The sequence below is a fragment of the Hydra vulgaris genome, chromosome 03 (assembly GCF_038396675.1).
Source record: "Hydra vulgaris chromosome 03, alternate assembly HydraT2T_AEP".
NCBI lineage: Eukaryota > Metazoa > Cnidaria > Hydrozoa > Anthoathecata > Hydridae > Hydra > Hydra vulgaris.
Window position 1 is genome coordinate 28,073,593 of NC_088922.1, and position 15,991 is coordinate 28,089,583.

The window sequence follows — 15,991 nt, forward strand, 5'->3', positions numbered from 1 at the left end:
TGAAAATTATTTTTTCATAAAGAAAAATATGTTCTGGAAATCAGTTTCGTTGAAAAACAATGCATAAAAACATTTAGTTTTGACTTTTTTATAGACACAACTTTGCGTAATATGAGCATGGTCAAATTACCCAGTGTTTTTCATTGAACTGTCAAAAATTTTCATTGAAACTAGTCCTAAAATTGCAGTGATTTTAATTGCTTTTTGAATAAAAACTAAACAAAGAATAGATTTTTAATATTTTAACAATATTTAATATCTTTTTGTAATTTAAATTCAAAAAAGTTTGTAATTTTATCGTTTTAGTTAATAAAATTTTAAAAGTTTTAGTTGAAAAAATTTTAAAAACAACGAAGTAATTTTTTTTTATTTTTTTAAATTTGATTTTTTAATGAAAATTTTGTTAATAACAAATCATTACACTCCTAAAATTCGTTTTAACTGTCAGGTTGTTATATTTTTACTTAACAAATATTTTTGAGCTGATTTAAAGTGCTCATATTACCTAGTAAGGGAATGTGGTAGTGATAAAAGTCGGAACTGACGAGAGCATCGGTGTTAAGCATGTCTACTATTGTTTATCGGTATTACTAACGGTAGTATATGTTTTAACTCTTTTTAAGGTTTGGTAGTAAACAATAGTCGGTATTGTTCGGGAGTATGAAAAAAAAGTTTCACAGCTTTGTTCTATTATTTATTTTATTTCAAATAGAATACATCAATGGAAACAATATAAAAATATGTCTAACTTAATTAAAATCAATCGATTTCAGACTCTGGAATATCTTCTTCGATTTTCCATTTTTTAATTGTTACTCTTGAGGTATTTTCTTTAATGTAAACAAGCTTTTCCAGTATTTCTGGCTTTAGAAGATTTCTTTTGCAACTGACAATATTTCAAGCTTGTGAAAATACACGCTCAGATGAAGTAGATGAAGCAGGAATGCATAAAACCTTTTTTGCTACATTGGAGTGTAATGGTGGTGAATGAACCCTCCACCACTCCAGAATGTCATAGCTCTTTTGTGGGAACCCCAACCTTTTGTAAGCATCTATTTCTGCATCAAAAGGGTTTGATTTGATGTGTCCAAGAACCCAGACTATGGACTGTCATGATTCATCATCTCAAAAAGGAGCTTTTCTGCTGGGGTAAGTTCTTGGTATGGAGATGGTGCTAGTTTCAATTGTTTAATTGTTTGACACTCTTTTCCAAATCTTGAAAATAAATGACCTTGAAATTTTGGGTCTAAAAAATGCGACAATGAATTTATGTAATATTAGAACCACAGTCAGGGAACCTTTTGTTGAGATTTGGAAGAATTTTAGAAACAAAACCAGCTGTTGTTTTATCATTGGCCAAAGTAAAGTTCTTAATTTTTTCTTGGATATCATATAGGCCAGGAATTATGAGATGTCCAGTGGGTCGTTTCTCTACAGAAATACGCTCTGAGAAATCACTTATCACTTTTAAAATTGGAACAATTTTCTCAATGACTTCAAATTATTCTTGAGTCAGGATGATTGCCCTCAAAATGTCATCAGTTCTTAAGTTACTAGCAGAAATAATGTCATAGCCTTGTTTAAAGTGCAAAATTGATTCCATGCATATTAAACCACTGTTCCACCTGGTTTTACACGGAGTAATGATTTTATTAAAATTGATTTTTTTTTGTTGTACGTTTTGGCAAGCATTAATATTTATCTGTTGACTTGCAACTGACTTGTGTGTTCTTGTAACCAATAATTTACAGGCATTCAATACATCTTTAACTTCCTTAACCGCTTTAAAAAACTTTCGATAACCACTAAATGGAGTAGATGTGCTGCGCACGGTATGTTGCTGCTAATTGAAGTTGATTTTTTCATTCCTAAAATAAAATAAAGATGGATTTGATGTAATAAAATGATTTTAGTTCCTATAATTCAACATTTGACGTTTTTGTAATGACATTTTTTTTATTATTATTTTTTTCTAATATTCTCAGATCGAGCAAGAAACTAAATTTTTCATTGAGATCAATGGGCATGGTTAACCAATCTTGCAAGGTCTTTTTATTTTAGTTTGGCCATTTTTATAATTTTTTAAAAGGTATTTATTTTAATGCCCGCATTTAGAAATTAATTCAGACTTTTTATTTGTTGTTAGGTAAATTTTCTTGATCCATATGAGTAATAGTTTCAAATTTTTCTTGCAAACATAGCATACATTTTTTGGAAATATTATTATAGGCAGGTGCAGCTTTTAGAATAGACCAGTTTAGTTTAAAATTATTTTTTTTTTCTTTTAATTGTCAGATATATTTTGACAGCATAGTCTCTTTTGAGTATTTTTTATGCTTAAAAGATTGTTTGTGGTTGGCGTAACGTTTCGACTACGATTACGTCAGTATATTGTTTAGCAGGTTATTTTGTGGAGAAACAATGCGTTTGTAAGTAATACTTTTTGATAAGAATTTTGATCATAGGAAATTTTTTGTTTACAATTTTATTTTTCATTATATTTTCTTTAAGAATTTCATTTTTATTAATCAATGGCCATTTATTATTCTTTCTATATTTTTTATACAGCTATAACTTTATTTATAGTATTTCTGTTAAAATTCTGTTAAAATCCAACATGCAACATAATATATATATATATATATATATATATATATATATATATATATATATATATATATATATATATATATATACATATATACATATATATACATATATACATATATATACATATATACATATATATACATATATACATATATATAGTTTTTGCCACTTTATTATCTCCCTGAGGCATTGCGCATTTGTGCAAACTCATTATTCAAAAACTATATATACATATATATAGTTTTTGCCACTTTATTATCTACCTGAGGCATTGTAAATTGCAACATTTCAGCCCTCTGCCGTTTTGTTCTGGTGTCAAATAAGGGTATTGTTCTTTTTTTAATTGTAATAGGCTCAACTTGATCTGAAGTTGGTATAATGGATCGATCTTGCAAGGTCTTCGCAATGGCGGATGCGTTTTTATAACGGCAAAAGAGAAAATTAAAGATAAATATAAAGAATATTGAAAAAAAAAAAAAAAAAAAAATCTATATATAAAAATATTAATTATTTATTTTATAAGCACAAATAACTTATCAACAATCATATAAATTAACTTGAAGCAAACACACACCAAAAAGCATTCAAAAAGGAAAATAAAAAATATATATAAAAAAATAAAAAAGAACTTCGAATTTTTTAACACTTTATAAACTTAAATAAGAAAAGGAAAAAAAAAAAAAAAGAAGGAAAAAAAAGGTAAACAAAAGAACGAAAAGTAAAGTAAACAAATAAATAGAAGAAAAAGATAAGAAGAATTTAATAATCAATTAAAAAAGAAAGAAGAAAAAGTAGTGTTAGAAGATTTTTTATTTTTTATTATTTCTTTATTTTTTGTTTTAGATAATTTTCTTTTTTCTTTACGATACAACTTGTAATCATGATTATAATTCATTAGTTATTATTTTTCAGTCATTATGTTATTATTTATTTTCTCACATTTTATTTATTCATAGTTAATTGTATTTATTATTAGTCCTCGTTTGATACCTAGTTATTTAATATACATTTATTTTTTTATACATTTTTATACATTTATATTTTTTTATACATTTTTATACATTTTTTATACATTTTTTTTTATACATTTTTTATACATATTTTTTTATACATTAATATACATTTATTAATATTACATTTATTTTTAATATTATATTTTTATAAACTTATTTATTATTGACTTATTTTATTTGTTATTGTTCTAGTATCTTTGTTGATAATATTATTATTAGTAACAGTTAACAGTAGTTATATTATTATTAGTTTATATTATTAATATACTAGATATTATTATAGTATTAGTTTTTTTATATTCGATATTTATTGTTGTCATAGTTACTTTTAACATTAGTTCGTGGTTTGTCTAATTTTAATTTATTTTGATTGTTTAATTTTATAAAAGTTAGCTTTTAATTACCTTTAATGGGATTCTTTTTTTCTATCATTGTTCTTATTTTTTTGTATTGTTTCAAAAATTATTTTCGATTACTCACGCTAACGGTTACCCAAGTTTTAAATTATTAAATTTAGTCTTTTACTTTGCATTTATTTTTTAAACCTCTATTTTACACTTTGTCACTTTAATTAGTTAATACTGCATATACATAAAAATATTTTTTCTAAAGATTATGGCATTCAAATCTCTCTGCAATACTTGTCATAAAAATATAACTGATAATCAAAGAGCCATCCAATGTGATCTGTGTAACTCATGGGTCCATGCAAAGTGTACTCATATTAATGCGTACTCTTATAATCTTCTTTCAAATGACTCGTCAGATTTTTATTTTCATAGTTGTTTATCTAAGAGTATGGCGTTCAGCTCGATTTCCAACTTAGAGCTTAAATCAACATTATTATGTAAGAATATACCTACTAGTTCATTAAACTCTTTTGAGACTCCAAGTAATCATAAAAAGATCTTTAAAGATCTAAATAAATTTCCCAGTTCTGTTAATTGCAAATACTATGACGTTATTGATCTCAATAAAACTATGCTCCCCAATTCGGAACTATATATTCATCTTAACATCGCTTCTCTACCATTCCACATTGACGAACTCTGTAGTCTTATCAGCTCTCTTAATAATTTTCCCTTAGCAATAGGTATTACAGAATCTAATTTATATATAAACGATACAAATATAACTGATATATACATAAACGGGTTTAATATTGAGCATTGTCCTACTGAGGCTAAAAAAGGAGGAGCACTTTTATACTTACGCTCAAATTTAAACTACGTAGTTTGCAATGATCTTATGATTTACTCATCTAAATATTTAGAGTCTATTTTTGTTGAAATCGAAAAACCTTGTGAATCAAACATAATAATTGGCTGCATTTATCGTCATCCCTCAATGAATCAACATGAGTTTACTTCTTCCCACTTAACTCCTCTACTTGAAAAGCTAATTAACGAAAAAAAAAAGATCTTTCTAATGGGTGATTTTAATATGGATCTATTAAGTCACAATGAATCTAACCCTGTTTCTACATATCTTGATTCTTTAACTTCTTACTCACTAAGCCCTTCTATAATTTTACCATCACGCATAACGGCTACATCTAAAACGCTGATTGACAACATATTCACAAACTTTCATTCAACTGATCAATACTCAGGTAACCTTACGATTTCAATTTCAGACCACATGGCACAATTTATTTGCATTCCTGGCATACCCAAACACCCCAAAAAAGTAAAAACTTACAGACGATGCTTAAAAAAATTTAATAAAAGTTTATTTATTGAAGAAATTTCTAATATCAACTGGGAACTCCCTACTAAAAAAGATGATGATGTTAATAAGTCTATGGTTTTTATTTAAAAAACATTTGATGAAATCTTAGACCGACATGCTCCTTACAAAATACTAACCAACCAACAAATTAAACTAAAATCAAAACCTTGGATAACGTATGGAATACTTAAATCTATCTCAGTTAAAAACAAACTTTACAAAAAGTTTATAAAATCAAAAAATATTTATAAGAAAAATGAATTATTTACAAAATTTAAATTTTATAGAAACAAAATTTCCAATTTATTAAAATTTAGCAAAAAAACATACTATATTACGTATTTTAATAATAATCTGAATAGTGTTAAAAACACCTGGAAGGGAATAAAAGAAATCATTAATATTAGACCTTCTACACACAATACATCTTTTAAACTTAAATTGAACGAAAATCTTATCACTGATCACACTGCCGTATCTAATATATTTAACAATTTTTTTAGCACTATACATAACAAACTGCTTAGCAAAGCCATACCCCCAAAACGCGTATTTAGTGACTTTCTTAACATTCCAAATGCTAAATCGTTTTTTATTAATCCTGTTACTGAAAATGAAATATCTGGTCTCATTACAAACAAGCTCAAAACTGAAAAAAGTTTTGGTCCTAATAGCGTACCTACATTCCTCCTTAAACTAGTCCCACACATTATTTCAAAGCCTCTCTGTACTGTTATAAATAACTCATTTAAAAGTGGTATTTTCCCAGATATTTTTAAAGTTGCCAAAGTTATTCCAATATTTAAAAAAGGCTCTTTACTAGATTTCACAAATTATCGACCCATCTCCTTGCTTTCTAATATAGGTAAACTATTTGAGAAGGCAATGCATATTAGGCTTTATGCTTTTCTTGAAAAATTTAAATGTTTTTACACCCATCAGTATGGATTTCGTGCCAATCACTCCACAACTCATGCTCTCATTAAAATGACTGAACTGATTAGAAAAGCAATCGATGACAAATATTTTGCATGCGGTGTATTTGTCGATTTACAGAAAGCGTTCGATACAGTAGATCATTCAATTTTGTTAAAAAAATTAGAATATTATGGGATCAGAGGCGTACCCCTTAAATGGTTTATTTCGTACTTAAACAATAGAACACAATTTGTTGCTATTGATGACTCAAAATCTACCCTTGTAAAATGTTCTAATGGTGTTCCACAGGGTTCAGTATTGGGACCACTGCTTTTCCTTCTTTATATTAATGATCTTCATACGTCCATTAAGTTTGCTACTGTTTACCACTTTGCTGATGACACTAACCTAATGCTAATTAATAAATCCTTAAAAAAAATTAACAAACACATTAACCATGATCTTGCCAATCTAGTTCAGTGGCTTCGCTCCAACAAACTTTTTCTAAACTCTAACAAAACTGAACTTATTATCTTTAAATCAAATAAAACAAAAATCTATAAACATATGAACTTTAGATTAAGTGGCAAAAAAATTGAACCTGTTAACTCAATTAAATATCTTGGTATAAAAATTAATTCAAATTTTTATCCCACTGTGAAGACTTAGCAATGAAACTAAGTAGATCTAATGGTATGTTGGCCAAAGTTCGCCATTATGTTAATCTTGAAACACTTTTGAACATATACCATGCTATTTTCGGCTCACATCTTATATATGCATGCCAAGTATGGGGGCAGTCCCATCAACAAGCTCTTATTAGGTCATCCCACCTCCAAAACAAGGCTTTAAAAATTATTTATTTTCAGAATATTAAATTTAATTCTAATGTGCTCTATCTAACTTCTAAAGTATTAAAACTATGTGACTATATTCAATTTTCAAACTGCCAATTTGTCTGGAACCACCAACACAATAACCTACCTTTAACTTTCATCAATTTCTTTTCCAAAAGTGCCAACTCTCGTTATCACCTTCGTTCCAATAGTAATTTAAACCTGTCTGTCTCTAAACATTGCTCTCATAAATACGGACATAAATCTATAAAGTATCAAAGCATTAAAACTTGGAACAACCTTCCTTATGAACTAAAAGCTCTCAATTCATTCTCAACCTTTAAAACTAGATTATTCTACTTTTTATTAAAAAAATATAGTTAGTGTTTATAATTTCTATTATCAATTTTTGCTGTCTTTAGTATTTTTTTTTTTTTTTTTTTTTTTTTTTAATTTCTATCATATATTTTGTTGTCATTACTATTGCTTATTGTTATTTCTATAAATATTTACATTACTATTATTAACTACTTTTAACTATTACTACTAATATTAATATTGTTATCATTATTATTATTATTATTTTTGTTATTATTGTTATTATCATTATTATTATATTATTATTGTTATTATTATTAGTGGTATTATTAACACCGTTATTTTTATGTTATAAAGTTATTATTAACATCGTTATTTTTATGTTATAAAGTTTATTATTTTTATTATATATTATGAAAATTAGCATTATATTTATTTGAATTAGATATTATTAACATTAGCAGGTGTTTACTTTATATTAGTAAATTTACTATTTGTAAACTTCCTTGAGTGTAAAATCTTATTTCAGAAATAAATTATTGATTATTGATTTGATTGATTTAACCATGCCCATTGATCTCAATGAAAAATTTAGCACGGTCGTTTATATATTAGGAAAAAGCGCTATGTTTAGGCACGCATGCGCCAGTTAATAGAAAAAAAATTTTGAGCTTTTAAAATGGTTGCGGTTCTTAGCTACGAACTATATTTTAGATAGCAACCATTGCTTTCTATGTTATTTGTAGAACTGATTGATTTTACCATACTTTTGACCTAATTCAATAAATTTATATCTTAATTGTATCATAAAACCAATAAAAAATGGAAAAGAAAGTCTTATTTTTACTTAAATTTATATTTTCATTCAGGCTTAATTGTTGCTAATTAGTGATTTTGTTTATTTATTTGAAATCCAATTTCTCAACTTCTGACTGTAGGATTTCCGTAATTTTTTTTTTTAATTTTAGATATATCTTTTCTGTAATTATGATATTTTTCTGGTTGTTGCTTCAACTTTTTTTAGGTGTAAATTCTAGATACTCATCTAATAACATTTTAACAGAGTTAACTACTCAGAACTCTCTCAAAACGTCATGCACTCGAGTGCATGACGTTTTGAGAGAGTTGGGTGCTTTTTAGACTAAGAAGCACCAAACTCTCTCAAAATGTCATTATGTCAGAATCAAGAATTTATACTAAGAATCTTAGTTTAGTTTTTCTATATTTAGATGTTATTAAAATATAACTAAACAAAAAAATATCGCAAACGAACTAGGCACTTATATATGTACGTAAATGATGTGCGTAAATAATATACGAATGATGTATCATTTATATGTAATGTATATGCATAAAGCATTATATGCATATTGTATGTATTAATATATGTGTGTGTTGGTGTTTGTGTGTGTGTGTGTTATGCATGTGATGTACCATATTTTATTTATTATATAAACTATAATTTAATTCAAGATTTAGTTCAAATTTAGTTTAATTTTATAAAATAAATACAATACATAATATTGTTTACAATAGTTCTCTTAAAAATTTTAAACATATTCTTAAAGTTTAGCCCACATTAAATTTGTTTATATAATAATTATTAATTAGTTTTCTCTCATTGATTCATTACTGTTTTATCTTTAGATGGAACTGCACTACGAAAATTTAAATTACTTGTGCAGGACTTGTGCAAAATGGATTGGAAAAAGACAATATAGTTTGACTAATAATCTTAAAACTATAATAGAGCAAGTGTTTCTTGTTAAATTCGAAGAAATAGAGAACATTCATCCAAAAAATATTTGCCACAAGTGTTATTGCACTATTAATAATGCAAACAAAAGAAGAACAACAACTTCTTTATCTCTGTATACTAACTGGCAACCACATAGCATAAACTGTGCCACATGTCAGATGGCTGAAAATGTGCGGCATGGTACAGTTTTCACACGTTCACTTTTAAAAAAATCTAAACTCATTAAAAAAATATATATATCTTGTAAATACAAAAAATGTTGGACAATTGCAATGTTTAACTCAATAAAAGAAAATATATTACCTATACATAATTTAAACATAGGTATTGATATATCAGAACTACAAAATGAATTGAATCCTTTTTTAGAGCTCTGTTTATGTTGTAAATGTAATAAAATACCACAAATGCCTGTTACATTGAAAAGCTGTGAACATTTATTTTGTTTTTTATGTCTTGTGGAAGAAATGAAAAATAAATATATTGATGAGACTTTCTGCCCAAAGTGCAATAAAAAAATTTATATTGATGATATGGTGACCAGTAAAAAAACTAATTCTCTTCTTCAGATGTTAACTCTTGTATGTAATTTATGCAAGCAAAAATTTAATGCATTAAAAGAGTATGAAATATTCAAAACTCATAAAAGCTTATGTCATAACGAATTACTGCTATCAACATCATTACTGACTTCATCAAGTAATTCAAAAAAAAGTATAAATGATATCTTTGAAATAAATAAAGACAGTGATATTCCCCAAGAGCTAGAAGAAGCAGCCCTTCATATTATTAAGCAAAAAATGGCAAAAAGTGGACAAAAAAAATTGAATTTAAAAGTGGAGGACCTCGAGTAAGTCTTTATAAAGATATGTCTTTATAAAGATAAACATTTGAAAATTTATTTTTTATAAATAAATATTTTCGTGTTTTATTTCTACTTTTCAGCCAATGATTTTTACTCATGCACCAAAAGCTTATGTCAATAGTGCTCAGGCAGCACAATCAACATTAAGATTGCGTAATACAAATATTGCAAAGCATTTTGAGACTTTAGCAGGCAATTTAAACGATGCAGTTGCAAATCAAACAAGTAAATTGCTAAATTCATTATCACAAGACACAAGGCACTCCATACTAGATAATGCAGGACTAAACCACTCTGAAATAAGTGCAAGTGTGATGGTTGCAATGAAAACTGATATGGGAGTACCATGGGAAAAACTTAAAATTATGTCTAGGTAAATATATATATTTTTTCCTTGAACAACTTGTTTCACCATCAGAAGGTTCATCAGGAAAGTAGCTTTCTGATGAACTTACTGATGGTGCAACAAGTTGTTAAAAAAAAAAAATCAAATTTTTTTTACACTGTGTTTCATCTATTAAGACAATAGATGAAACACAGTGTAATAAGACTTAAGTCTAATTGATGATACACAGTGTGAAAAAAGTTTGATAAGTGATTTTCTACTAATTTATATATATATATATATATATATATATATATATATATATATATATATATATATATATATATATATATATATATATATATATATATATATATTGTTTTTACAGGTGGCTTAAGACTTATAATATATGCACTGCATCAAATGCGTCACAAAGAGTAGTTGCTGAAAATTGGTCAGGCAATGAAGTTATTGTTGAAAATGCTCCTTTCTTTTTTGAAAAAGATGAGAAAGATAAGTTAGAAATTAAGGAAGTTTCTTGGGGTTATATTTCTGATTTACCCAAACATATATTTAGACATCTAGAAGAGTTAGAGAAGTAAGATATTTTAGAATTACAGAAAGATAATAAATAATCATATTATATATATATATATATATATATATATATATATATATAACTTATAGTTTTTCAGTATTACTTAACTTTTCAGTCCATTATAATTTTTTTTTCTAGTTGCAATGATCTTGTGAATCATAATTTTATTCAAAATAAAGAAATTCACATCAAAATTGGAGGAGATTATGGTGGTGGAAGTTTCAAGATGAGCTACCAGATAGTTAATACCATAAATCCAAATAGTTCTGAAAATACTATTGTTTTTAACATATTTGAATCAAAAGACCTCAGAGCTAATATTAAAGTAGCCATGGCAAGATTTGAAAAACAAATAGAAGCGCTACAAATAATGAAATACAAGTATGTTAATAAATTATGATGTATATATATATGATATGATATATATGTATATATATATATATATATATATATATATATATATATATATATATATATATATATATATATATATATATATATATAATATATACTGTAAAATTTGCATGTTAGATATATATATATATATATATATATATATATATATATATATATATATATAAATATATGTCATTATACAGACATTATCATATATACAGACATTATCATATATATATATATATATGATAATGTCTGACCACTAAATCCTGCTTTGTTCATTCACCTCACCAAAATAGGATTAGTATTTAATAGTTGGTAGTTTTTTAGGTAAACATTGTTGTTTATTCTGTTACGCAACCACAAATGAAATGAAGGTTTGCAAAAAAGAAAGAACAGGCATAGAATCTCATACCTTGGAAAATCTGCAAGCTGATTTTGAAAGATTTATGAAAGATGGTGGCATTAAGAAAAAGGCCAAGTTTTATAATAATGTTATAGCAGAGCCTATCCTGAGAATACCTTTAAACCAGGTTAGTTTTTGTTTTACATTTTGTTAATATTTAATCCATAGTTATTTCCCATAGAACCACATTGACTATATTTAAATAATAAATTTATTTTGTTCTCTGCATAATTAGGTGTCTTTACCAAGTCTGCATATTGCTCTTGGTGTTTATCTCAAGTTTTTTAACATGTTTGAGGAAGCAGCCCATGAAGTGGACATTATGATGGCAGCATCATTAAAAAATAAAAATTGTCTTTTATCTCAACCGTATCAAGACTATATTTTAAAACAACAAAAAATTTTGAATCTAAAAAGGTGCATTGATAAACTAGATGACCAAATCCAGCTGGTTAATGATACTGTAGCTATAGCCATATTGAATAATGAAGATTGTATAGAAAATATTCAGTCACTTTACATCCCTCAACTCAATTTGCTAAACGAAACAAAAATGGAAAAAGTAAAAATTGTTATAAAATTTAATAAATATAACTTTGTGAAAATAAGATTATTTTATGTTATTTTTGACATGCGGATAAAAAACATGTTTTTTTAGGTTAGAGAGTGTAATGGTTTGGAAAACGAACTGATTTTTAAGAAAAGTGAGGGACCATGCATTCAACAGATTGAGTTGATTTTGCAAAAACTCAAGGTACAGCGACAAGCATATCATGGGAAAAGTTTTATAGGAAACCATGTACATAAAATGCTAAAAGTAAATATGTGCTATATGTTTTACATATAATATTTTATATTTTTATATATAATATATATTTAATAATTATTATAATAATAATGATGATGACGGTGATAGTGCTGATGATAAAATAATAGTGATAATTATAAGCTGAAAGTACCAAGTAATGTATCATTTGTGTTTTTTCAGAAAAAATCTATATTAGAGCTTTGTAATTCTGTTCCGCTTCTTGTTTATAACGATGGATTGTTTGGAACAACTGTTCATGAAAAATCAGTTGAAATCAGTAGCAAGTATAAACAACTTTTTAATAAGCTTTCCAATTGTTATAGCATATTTTCTTCAAAAACTACTATGACAATAATTGAATTAACACAACTAGATATGTTTTATGTAATAGTTTTGTAAATAAAATAGTTACTATTTTAAATAATTATTTTTTATTTGTTTAACATTGTAGTGCCTCTTTACTGCTTGTTTTATTGTATTGCGTTAAATTTTTCTCACATAAACGTAAAAATCTAATTATGTAATAATTAATAGCTATATTTTAAATTTTATGGTATAGTTGACAACTATAAACTAAATTGCAAAAACCTAAACAATAAATTATATAATAAGAATAAAGACATAATATAATGTAATTTTTTTTTCTTCTGCTTAACCATTTGATAACTGTGTTTTTGTATACAGAAACATATGTTGATGATTTAATGCAATTTTATCATGCCAAATGGCCTCAGGGTTCAGTGCCACCTAAGTTGCACATGATGGAAGATCATGCGATACCATTCTTACAAAAATGGGGTGCTGGCTTTGGATTCTATGGTGAACAAGGAGGTGAATCAATTCATCATGAGTTCAACAAATTAAAGATTATATATCAATCTATTCCTTCACCAACAATGCGATTAAAAAGCATCCTTAAATCGCACCATCTAAAAACTAATCCTAAAAATAGAGCGCTGAGACCTAAAATTAAAAAAAGAAAAAGGAAATGATATCTGTGTTACATTTTAAAAGTTATATGTCAATAAAAAAAAGTCAAAAAAGAAAATGTAAATAATTTAAAATTGATATTTATTTTTGACTTTATATAAAAAAGAAAGTTTTATTTATTTCAGAAAACTTTTTTATTTGAATTATTTTTATGTATATATAGCAAATATAAAAAGTTGAAAAATGAAAATATAAATAATTTAAAAGAGGTATTTATTTAGAACTTTATATAAAGAAAGAATTTTTTACATTGCAGAAAGCTATATTTTTAAGAAATGACACCTGTCATTTCTTATGGGTATTATTCTTGTTTTTATCAACATAAAAAAAAATTATATTTTGTTAAAATAGTTACTAATAAGAGGATATAAAGTAATAGGATTAAATGTAAATATGCTACAAATAATTTAAGCAAGGTAGTTATGTTAGTTTTTAAATAAATGTAACAAATTTATAATCATTAAAAATTTCTTAAACTAAAAAGTTGAGTAATATGAGAATATTATGTATCCAAAATAGTAAAAATTTTCAAATAATTATATCCATTGTATATTGCTAATAAACACCATAAAAGTATAAGGTAATTCAAAGAACTTACCAATAACAAAAAATTAACTGTATTTTTATCCTCAATTGTCAAATCCAATTGATTGTAATCCAAGAAAGTTAAATACCATATTCTTTATTTTTCATATTTCAAAGAATTTTTTCAAATTTGTGTCAATGAATCAAAAATCAATCAACATCTCAATTGATTTTGTATCTATCAACACAACAAAATGTACATACAATAAACCATGTTACTTCCATCTAAAAGAGAAGAAAAACACACACATATATATAAATATATAAATTAGTAAAAACTCTTATTAAATTTTTTTCTTCACAGAAGAAAAAAATTATATAAGCATTTTTGCTAATTTATTATTGCTCTGTTCTTTAAATAACATTGAGCACTCTATTTGTAGAATACACTAACATAATTTATATATAAAAAAATATATATATTTATGTGTATATATATATATATATATATATATATATATATATATATATATATATATATATATATATATATATATATATTTATATGTGTGTGTATATTTATATGTGTGTGCGTGTGTATATATATATATATATATATATATATATATATATATATATATATATATATATATATATATATATATATATATAATATTATTATTATTATTATTGTTATTGTTATTATTTAGATGGAGATAATTATGGAATAACTCATTAGTCAGATAACAAAGTATACAATATTAATTTTAAGATGAGTAAGAAAAATTAAAAGTAATAGTAAAAATTGAAACTTTATTATATTAGGACATAGTCCTATCAGTAAAAGCATACTTTTAAGCCAAAAAAAAGCTGAAGCAATAACCAAAAAAATATCATTAATATGGAACATATTTATCTAAAGTTTAAAAAAAAAAATTTTGAATTCCTACAGTCAGATTTTTAAAAAATCGAATTTAAATAAATAAACAAATCTGTGTTTTACTCTAAAAAGTAACTAACTAGAGATGAAGTTTAAGCGCGCTAAGACCATTTTAATACTATTTTATTGATGTAATTATGAAATTATATGTATTAATATACTGATATAAGTTAAAAACAAGAGTACAGCATTATATTTCAAAGAAAATGTTAACAAATTAACGGTAGTCATATAAAATATTTTATGTCGTTATGAGCCGCAGCCATTTTAAAAGTTCAAGACTTTTTTAAAAATTTTAACGCATGCGTGCCTAAACATAGCGCTTGTAAACGACCGTGGGTTATGTACCACAACCACCTTGGGGAGAAAGTGCGGAGAGTTTAATCAGAATTTGCACGCAGGCATCGTATGGATTAAGTCAGCAAACACTGTTTGACTGCCAATAACAAAAAATTAGGCTTAAAATAAGACTTGACATATTATATACATTTTCACATGTGGGTTTATAAAAACTTTTTTGAATGCTCAGTAAAGCAGCAGTTTATTACTTTCTATGTGGCAGTTAAACTCCATCTTAAACTTAAAGAGGGGAGCTCACCGCGACATTTTTTAGGATGAAGTAATGTGGAAACATAGATAATATATATATATATATATATATATATATATATATATATATATATATATATATATATATATATATATATATATATATATATATATAAATATATATATATATATATATATATATATATATATATATATATATATATATATATATATATATATATATATATATATATATATATATATATATATTAAAATATATAATATATATCTATAAACAGTAGTAAACATTATTTATTCGCAAAACAACATAGTATTTTAAAATATTCGATTTAAAATAAAATGAGTTTATTTTAAGAAAAAAATTTTTTGCACGCTTTTCAGTA

At 25.3% G+C, this 15,991-nt stretch overlaps 1 protein-coding gene across 2 annotated transcripts; it reads left to right on the top strand.

Moving 5' to 3' along the window:
* Positions 1-3,308: 3,308 nt before the first annotated feature.
* LOC136078064 (V(D)J recombination-activating protein 1-like) lies at positions 3,309-13,552 on the top strand. 2 transcript variants are annotated; one of them, XM_065792866.1, is made up of 9 exons: positions 9,074-10,035; positions 10,131-10,423; positions 10,764-10,973; positions 11,112-11,354; positions 11,700-11,902; positions 12,011-12,337; positions 12,434-12,592; positions 12,764-12,867; positions 13,268-13,552. In XM_065792866.1, the coding sequence occupies exons 5-9, from the start codon at positions 11,741-11,743 to the stop codon at positions 13,278-13,280; spliced, it is 765 nt and encodes a 254-aa protein (XP_065648938.1). In that variant the 5' UTR covers positions 9,074-10,035; positions 10,131-10,423; positions 10,764-10,973; positions 11,112-11,354; positions 11,700-11,740; the 3' UTR covers positions 13,281-13,552. The 2 variants fall into 2 exon arrangements, with proteins under 2 accessions (XP_065648937.1, XP_065648938.1); XM_065792865.1 differs by lacking the exons at positions 10,764-10,973; positions 11,112-11,354; positions 11,700-11,902; ... (2 more) ...; positions 12,764-12,867; positions 13,268-13,552 and adding an exon at positions 3,309-3,406 and having other exon boundaries at positions 10,131-10,273.
* The last annotated feature ends 2,439 nt before the right edge of the window (positions 13,553-15,991 follow it).

Bases quoted from the DNA above. Each gene is read 5' to 3' on its own strand.
- LOC136078064 (XM_065792865.1), top strand. From the start codon at position 9,074: ATGGAACTGCACTACGAAAATTTAAATTACTTGTGCAGGACTTGTGCA.